The sequence below is a fragment of the Populus euphratica genome, unplaced genomic scaffold (assembly GCF_000495115.2).
Source record: "Populus euphratica unplaced genomic scaffold, PopEup_1.0 scaffold353.1, whole genome shotgun sequence".
NCBI lineage: Eukaryota > Viridiplantae > Streptophyta > Magnoliopsida > Malpighiales > Salicaceae > Populus > Populus euphratica.
This window is the reverse complement of record NW_011500244.1, coordinates 13,368-22,295: the sequence shown is the minus strand read 5'-3', so window position 1 is coordinate 22,295 and position 8,928 is coordinate 13,368. Positions and strand designations below refer to the sequence as shown.

The 8,928-nt window shown below is 30.4% G+C and overlaps 1 protein-coding gene and 1 long non-coding RNA gene across 2 annotated transcripts in view; one reads left to right on the top strand and one right to left on the bottom strand.

The window, feature by feature from the left end:
- LOC105112598 (beta-amyrin synthase-like) overlaps positions 1–2,966 on the top strand; it is a 6,987-nt gene extending 4,021 nt beyond the window's left edge. Inside the window, exons 11-19 of the mRNA XM_011008334.1 lie at positions 290–412; positions 501–599; positions 693–749; positions 839–885; positions 969–1,112; positions 1,227–1,404; positions 1,579–1,659; positions 2,421–2,504; positions 2,653–2,966. Coding sequence (XP_011006636.1) covers positions 290–412; positions 501–599; positions 693–749; positions 839–885; positions 969–1,112; positions 1,227–1,404; positions 1,579–1,659; positions 2,421–2,504; positions 2,653–2,769 — 930 coding nt within the window. The 3' untranslated portion in view covers positions 2,770–2,966. The remainder of the gene's footprint in view (positions 1–289; positions 413–500; positions 600–692; positions 750–838; positions 886–968; positions 1,113–1,226; positions 1,405–1,578; positions 1,660–2,420; positions 2,505–2,652) is intronic.
- A 1,269-nt stretch (positions 2,967–4,235) lies between these two features.
- LOC105112599 (uncharacterized) lies at positions 4,236–5,133 on the bottom strand. Its single transcript, XR_839785.1, has 2 exons — positions 4,906–5,133; positions 4,236–4,716 (listed from the first exon to the last, which is right to left on the bottom strand). It is a non-coding gene; the product is annotated as an uncharacterized LOC105112599 (long non-coding RNA).
- Positions 5,134–8,928: the final 3,795 nt, after the last annotated feature.

The window sequence follows — 8,928 nt, the reverse complement described above, 5'->3', positions numbered from 1 at the left end:
TTTTAAAAAAATTCAAAACGACGTCGTTTTAATAAAAAAAATAAATAAAAGTCAACGGATTACCACCGGGTTTTTGACCGGGTTTTGCCGGGTCGTCCGGGTTTCCGGGTCAACCCGCCGGGTCAGCCGGGTCACGCTGGGTCATAGCTTACCTTATTTTTTCATCAACCCGGCCCGGTTCCAGCCCCGGGTCGGCCGGGTCCCGGGTCAACCCGCCGGGCCGGGCCGGGTTTTAAAACTATGGTTATATTATCCCCTCATCTGTTTTGTTTTACGATCAAATCCTCAGATTCAAGCAAATGCTTCCGGGGACTTCAGGAGGATGCATCGTCACATTTCCAAAGGAGCATGGACTCTCTCCATCAAAGATCATGGTTGGCAAGTCTCGGATTGCACTGCTGAAGCGCTAAGGGTAAACAGATTCAATTTGTCTTCGTAAGAGTAATTAATGCCATAAAAGATTACGACGTTTGTGATGAAAAAAATTCCTTCTTTTGCAGGCTTTGCTCTTACTTTCACAAATGCCAACAGAAATTGTTGGTGAACCAATTGACACAGAAAGATTATATAATGCTATAGATTTCCTCCTATCTTTACAAGTATGACTAATTTATTCTTCCGCATCAACGTAATTTGCCCAGGTTGTGATAAGCTCTTACCATAGCACTTACGTTAGTTGTTTCCTTTGCCAGAGCAAAAATGGTGGTTTTTCTGTTTGGGAGCCAGCAAGAGGGCAGAGATGGTTGGAGGTAATATTTATTTGTCGATGTATTCCCAAATCACCTTGAAACTTTTTCCTCTTCTAATGATATTTGTTTCGTGATGCCTTCTTCCTCAGGTGCTAAATCCAACCGAAGCTTTTGGTGATATGATGGTTGAAACCGAGTATGTTCATTCCACCTTTCCTTTTAAATAAAACTCAAGTGTCTCAAATAAGGTGCAAACTGATACTACCTATTGGTGATTAGGTATGTTGAATGCACGGCATCTGCCATCCAGGCTCTTGTATTGTTCAAACGCTTGCATCCAGGATACCGACGCAAAGAAATAGAAGCTTCTGTGGCCAAGGCATCAAGTTATATTGAAGATGCACAGATGAGCGATGGTTCTTGGTAATTATGTCCTATTAACAGTGAATGGAGAATAACATAAATACTCAAACATGAAGAAATTGCATTATAGGGAATGCAGAGTAAGAAATTAGTTGGATGGTGTTCTGATTGCAGGTATGGAAATTGGGGGATTTGCTACTCATATGGAACATACTTTGCATTAAAAGGGCTAGCTTCTGTTGGAAAGACATATCGAAACAGCACGACAGTTCAGAAAGCTTGTGAATTTCTGCTGTCAAAACAACACAACTCAGGAGGATGGGGAGAGAGCTATCTTTCCTGTGCCACCTTAGTAACTACCCTATCCTGTTAAATATCATCTGTTCATACTTAAGCTCCAAGCTATTAGCAGAATTCAATTATCCCTATTAATGGTTGAGACACCTGGAAAATTGTTTCAAACAGTTAGTTTCCCATCAGATTGTTTGAGGTTCTAATAGTTGTTTCGGAATGTCTCACCAAACAGGAGTATACAGAGATAGAAGGAAACAAATCAAATGTGGTACAAACAGCATGGGCAATGATGGGTCTTATTCATGCAGGACAGGCAAGTGGTGATTAAATTTCAAATATTTATTCCCTATTATAAAAAATCATCAGCATAACCAGTCTGATTTGATGATTAAATTTGTTTCCATAATACCACTCATCCTGCTACAAGGTCTAATATAATATAATGCAAACAATTAAAAAACCCTTAAAAGGATCAAAGTAACTCACGAAACACCAACTGAAAAGCTGAACTAAAACAGAAACTTGGATTTGTCTCTGTAAACATTGAGTACCACACAAACTAAGACAGATGTATTGTGCACCTTTAGACATAATCTCCTCCTAACTTAGAACACTAAACTAGAATGCTGGTATGAAGAAATTGATTCTGATTTCCTGCTTACCAAATGTGACTGGCATAATTTTTCCAGGTTAGTATTGGTAAATACTCCTTGGAAAGATTCAATCTAAAAATTATTGCCGCATGTCATCTCCCTACTTCCTAACAGCCCTATTGCTGCATGGGTGTCAATGTGTGAACATTTTTCTTCCATTTGGCAAAGAAAAAAGAGGAAAATTCTTTAGCTTTTAACATCAGGAGCAAGGTACCAGCCATGACAAGTACCTAATTTTCATGATGAAACAAGCTCTGAGTATATGAAGTAACATTGAAAATGTGATCCTATTCAACCATTATGCAATTCTAGTTTGAAGAGTTTAAGTTATTGCATAATAAAAGGTTTTCCAAAGCATTGTTTTCTCTATTATTTTTTATACTAAGTGCAAGTTTTGACCTTTTTCCCCACTTCCTAACAGGCTGAGAGAGATCCGGCTCCTTTACATCAAGCAGCAAGGCTACTTATCAACTCACAGATGGAGAATGGTGAATTTCCTCAACAGGTATGGCATACTATCAGATGGTTCTAGCTATCTTCTCTATTATCTTAATATAGGAAAAGAAAGAATTTCTCTACATTTACGATTTTCCATGATATTTTTTACTTTTAACATTCTCTGTAACTCTTTAACTATGAATTCTTTCTCACAGCAAATCACTGGGGCCTCCTTGAAGACTTGCATGCTACATTATGCTTCGTTTAAGAATATATTTCCTCTATGGGCTCTTGGAGAATATCTGAAGTGTGTGCCCCTGAGAAAGCTTTAATAAGCTCCATTTTATGGGCTCTTGGAATGCTTGGCAGAGGAATACTGTTACTTTAATTAAAGACCTCTGTATGGCAAAGCATCTACTTGCACTATTTCAGAATGTATGTTACATTAAAATTAAATTAAATATGTACTGCATTTTCAAAAAAATAAATAAATGTATATCACAAGCATATACATCGTGTTTAGAATAAATCTTATGTAGAACTAAACTGAATTTAAACAGGAATTAGTTCAAACTAATAATTTGTTTGTATCAAAATTTCAAACATTGAAGTAATAGAACTAAACTAAACCATGTTCTGTATTTTAATCATTGAACTAAATTTAATTATTTTCTTATATTTCCTATGATCTTGCATGCTACATTATGCTTCATTTAAGAATATATTTCCTCTATGGGCTCTTGGAGAATATCTGAAGTGTGTGCCCCTGAGAAAGCTTTAATAAGCTCCATTTTATGGGCTCTTGGAATGCTTGGCAGAGGAATACTGTTACTTTAATTAAAGACCTCTGTATGGCAAAGCATCTACTTGCACTATTTCAGAATGTATGTTACATTAAAATTAAATTAAATATGTACTGCATTTTCAAAAAAATAAATAAATGTATATCACAAGCATAATCGTGTTTAGAATAAATCTTATGTAGAACTAAACTGAATTTAAACAGGAATTAGTTCAAACTAATAATTTGTTTGTATCAAAATTTCAAACATTGAAGTAATAGAACTAAACTAAACCATGTTCTGTATTTTAATCATTGAACTAAATTTAATTATTTTCTTATATTTCCTATGATTCCACAGTTTCAGACATACATAAACAATTACACAGCCATTGAAGGGGTTAATTTTGGAATGACACGGGTCTCACCTTTTTCTTTTTCATTGGAAGATTCTGTATTTTAAGCTGCAATTAAATTAAACTCACATGAAATGAAATTTGTTTTGATAAGAAACTAAACTTGTATTCTCGTTAGCAAAGTATAAAACAGAAGCCTGTGTTATTTAAAGTGTATTCTCGTTGCAAATGTGTGAGTTCAGTTCCATTTGTTCTGTTTCCTTTGCCCTCATCTTCCTCTAGAGTGTTTATTGTGTCCAAACAAAATGAGATTTCATGTTTATGTTAATCTACAGCAAACCACTCAAATGATCTAGGAGACCAAATTGTACAAAAATCAACCAGTTTGTTGTGTAAAGCTTCTTAACATATGTTAAGTTTGATTAATGAACAAATAAGCCAAGCTTGAGATAGCTTTGTATAATGACTAACAAGAGATGGAAGGAAGGTTCACGTTTTTCAATCCTTCAAATCATTTAAGATGTTAAGTTCTCCTAGAATTTTCATGAGGATCTAGAAGGACCGCCACAACACAATATAAGCAGACATCTCCACGACAAACAATAGCAGACTATACAAGCTTCAATATTCCACAACACAATGTGAGCAAACTTGTACATGATAAGCAATAGCAGATTATATAATTTTCAAGTATTCAAGTAGCTAATACGCAAAGAAATGAAATTACTGGCCTATACAGTGTAAATTTTAACATATGCAAATACTCAAAATTAGTTTCCTCATTCCTACGAGTGAGAATCACCAAGAGAAATACTTAGTATTAACATAAAACATATTTTAAGAACTCAAGAAAGGACGTGACAGCATCGCTTACATGTTTAAGCTATATGATTGTTTTACTTGATTAAACCTTCGTCTTCACTGAAACTGGGAAACTTTCCTAATCCTTTTGATTTCTTATGATCAATACATTATCAAGCTCCTTCTGCAAATGTGATGTCAATTTGTAGTTAGAAACCAAACTTGTGTCCAAATTCTCCTTTGCAGCAACAGGTTGCGACTTTGTCATCTCTGCTTCAGCTATCTCAGAATTGCTCAAGAACCCACTGTTCCCTTGAAGTTAAAATGAATGTTGAGTTAAGCTGATAAAAAGAAATGTGAAGGAAAAAAAAATCATCAAAATCAAAACAAACGTGAAGAGGATTGACTACAATCAAATACTACTTGGAATCCTCAAGTCATTCACTTGAATAAGAGATTCCTTAACAAACCAATCCGCAGTTCAATTTTTATGTCCAAAAAAATAAAAAAGGAATTAATATCATCTTTACCTCACTTGTTATGAATCGGCATCGTATTTTGGAAGTTCTGAAATGCAATTTTGTGGTCAACCACATGGACCGAAGATTGGCCAACTTCGAAGCTAACATCTGAGAATTGCTCGCTTGCAATTTCTTTTTGTTTATATTTATTTTCTCGGAAACCAAACAGAGAGTTAAGTTTGAGGGGTAACCTGGGGAGGAGAGAGAGACGTTGATTTTCTGGTGTATTCTACGGGCTCCGGGCATGCTCGAAACACTAAGGAAAGAGCGAATTGTTATAAATATTGCGGGTAGTTTAATTTTTTTTTTAAGTAAAAATAAATATTTAAGAGTTGTTATCGATTCCTTTAATAAAAAAAATCCTAATTGTTAATTGAAATCTATGTTGCATCTTTTTAAGTATTATATATTAAACACTATTTTTTTTTAAATAAAATAATAATATATTAAATTAATTCTGTTAACTAGTAAATTTTAAGTTATAAGGTTATAATAATATTATAAAATAAATTAAAAAAATTATTTTTTAATGAACTTAATAGTTGGAAGATAAAATAAAAAAATTAAATTAAAAAACTACTCAGACCATGAAATTAAAATAATTTTATAAAAAAATAAACTATAAAACTCTATTTTCAATCAACTCAATATTGAACGATGAAATCGAAAAAAAACCAATTAAAAAAAAATACTCAAGTTAACTCAGACCAACTTGTTAAATTTGCGATTTACGTCATGAAATTAAAATAACTTTATAAAAATCAAATAAAAAAATTATAAAAATCTATTTCCAACAAATTCAATGTTGAATGTTGAAATTATATATAAAAAAAACTAAATCTATGAGACCGGGTTAACTTTATAGAAATAAATTTTTTTTAAAAAAATAAAAAGTTTAATTCTCAAATAACCTAATATCAAATAATAAAATTAAATAAAGAAATAAATATTGAGTTGTTGGAGGGTTATATAAAAAAATCAATTAAAAAAATAAACCAAGTAAACTCGAATCAACCAACTAAATGACAACATAGTTAATAAGATCGAGATAAATTGATAAAAAAATAAATTGAAAAAAAAATTATAAAACCCTATTTTAAATAAATCTAGCGTTAAAGATTGAAATCAAGGGCAAAAAAAACTAAATTCATGATAATGTTATATAACTTGACATAAAAAAATAAATAAAAATTATAAAGTACAATCCTTAAAATAACATAATATTGAAGGATGAAATATAAAAATAACTAGAGAAAAAAAAACACTAAACACATTACAATAAATATATTTTGTAGGTGTGATAATAGTGATTTAGTTACATCCTCTAGTGTTTTGTTAATTAGATTGATGCTCGTGTTTTGTTAATTAGATTGATGCTCGTGCTATACAATTGGCAGGGTCATATTTTTTCTAACATAAAAAATAAATGTTCAATCGATTTCAATATTTTAAAAAAAGTAAGAAAGAAATGAGAAATAGATTAGAAAAATCTAAGACATAAATCATTCACTTGATTGAGTTTTAATATGCTTGGTTAATTTAATAATATGATTAACAAAATACATCATCAGTGAATAAACAAAATGTTTTAGGCAATAATTAACTATAAAAAAATAAACTGACAATATCTATCAGTTTAGATACACAACAATCATCTAAAGGTTTTAATGATAACAAAATATATTATTAATGTTGTATGACTATAATAATAAAATAAACAATTAATATTGTTTTATATATATGTTTTACATTGATGTCTTAAACTAGCATAAAAAAAAGTGATGTGTCTAATTTGTCACACTACTATGCTTATATGAAATATTCATTAATTCTTAAGTTTATTTGAATGTCAAATAAAAAAAGTTAGTATGGAAAAAGCATTATTGCTTAAGTTAAATGATGATTAAATTCAATGTCTAGATATGTCTAAGAGCTAGGTAAGTAGCTCTACTTAATGAACATAAAAATATATTACTTATAATTATATATTGCACAATTTTCATGATGATGTAGACAAGTTTTATGAAAATGGAATCATTTAAGAAAATCATTAAAGAAGTAAAACATGGATATATGAAGTGACACAATAATGGTTTTTGTCTTCAAACAAGAATCTTGATGCAATAATGGTTTTCGACTTCAAAAATCAAGATCTTGCAAAGAAAAATTTTCAAATAATTTTTAATTAATCTAGGAATAAGTTTTCACACCCATAAAACCTAAAAAACCCATAAGGACACAAGACAACCAAGAAAATACCAAAACATACAAAACAAGAAAAAAATTCTAGAAGTTAAATCAGTCTAATAATTTCTAAAAATTCTAGAATTTGTTCAAGTTCTTCAAAACAATCTATCAGTTTTGACAATGGTCTAACTAATTCTCCAAAGGGTAGAAATATTTTGGAAGTTGAGTTGTAAACCCTTGTATAAATATAGGGCTGAACATAATGAGACCTTGATGAGTAATGAAAATTCGAGATGAAAAAAAATGAATAAATGATAGAAATAATAATAAATATGACATGCATGGAGATGATGATCTCTAAAAATAAATATAAAAGTATTGTTGTAGTTAAAATGAGAGCTATAAATGTTAGATAAAAATTCATAATATCAGCGCATTTGATAACGACGTTCGAAGGATAAAAGAATAAAAAAAATTAAATAAACATATAACATTATCGTAAAACGATAATAGTTTGTAAATTCAATAATGATAAACAAAAAATTAAAAGAAATATATTCTGGAATGATATAATGGCCTTAAGAACTTGGTCAAATAATTGGTATAATTTAAGTAAGGATTGAATAAGAAAATTCAAATTTTGACATAAAAATCATCTATTTACTAGTGTTACACTATTGCGCATAACTTTCAATTCGAATGTTGAATCAAGCTAAAATTTTATGAGGAGTTTCCTGATATATTTTTCTACCTTAGTTTATAATTTTAGGTCAATCAAAATGCATAAAATGATTTGCAATAAGTTTAGAAGTCGTATATGTTTCTTAGAGACATTAAAGGTGTATTTTTATAAATAAGACAAAATCTTCATCTCCTTTCCTTATAAAACAACCAGCAACATCTTTTCAAGTTTTAGTTCTTCTTTTTTTTTTGACATATATTGATTATTGAAGTTGATTAGATTTAAGGTTTAATGGATCAACGAATAATTTTTATTTAAATTGTTTAATAATAGGTTAATTAATATGGTTAATGAATGAGTTCAGGGTTAATTGCATGAAAAATTGAAAGGAAAGCCTTGATTTCATCCTTGGTTATTTTAGCCAACATTAAACAAAATAGAAAGGGACTAAGTTGTGTTGAGTTTTGTTTAAAAGATTAATTATGTGTTGTTTAATGTAAATCATGATTGAGATAATGTAAATTATAAAGAGTTTTAGGAAGAACCGATGAAATTCTTCGATGAAAGGTTTGGCCAAATGGTGACAATTATAAGGGTTATTAATTTGATTTATCAAGTGTTCAAATGTGTGATGATGTGCTTTATAGTTATTTATTAGTATTTAAAAGTGTATTTTTATTAAGGTTTTATATCATTATTTTGCACTTTAAGTATCAATAACTCCTTAACTAAAGCATGTTTTATAATAACAAGTCTGATACTATAAGATACCTTTAAATTATGGTAAATATTCATCCTAAATATAGGCCTATTATATAAATAAAAGGATTGATTGATGAGTTGAAGAACTGAAATTGAAAGGACAAAGAAAGGGTGAAGCTTAGAAAAGAGATGCTAGTTTCGTCTAAACTAGAACATTGTTCGGTAATTGGATCATAACTGGAGTAGTAGAACTTAAATTTAGGTCTGTTTTACATGGATGGAAAGCTAAGACATAGGCCTAAAACTTTTATAAGAAGACAACACTCAATTCTGCTGTTTGGATGTTTAAATTTTAGCAACAATGTAGAAGTCCAAATTTATCCTACAGCCTAGACACTGTTCAGTGTTCAGCATATATCTCAAGTTGTAGAAGTCCAAATGACCTCAATTGTTTTTTCCTG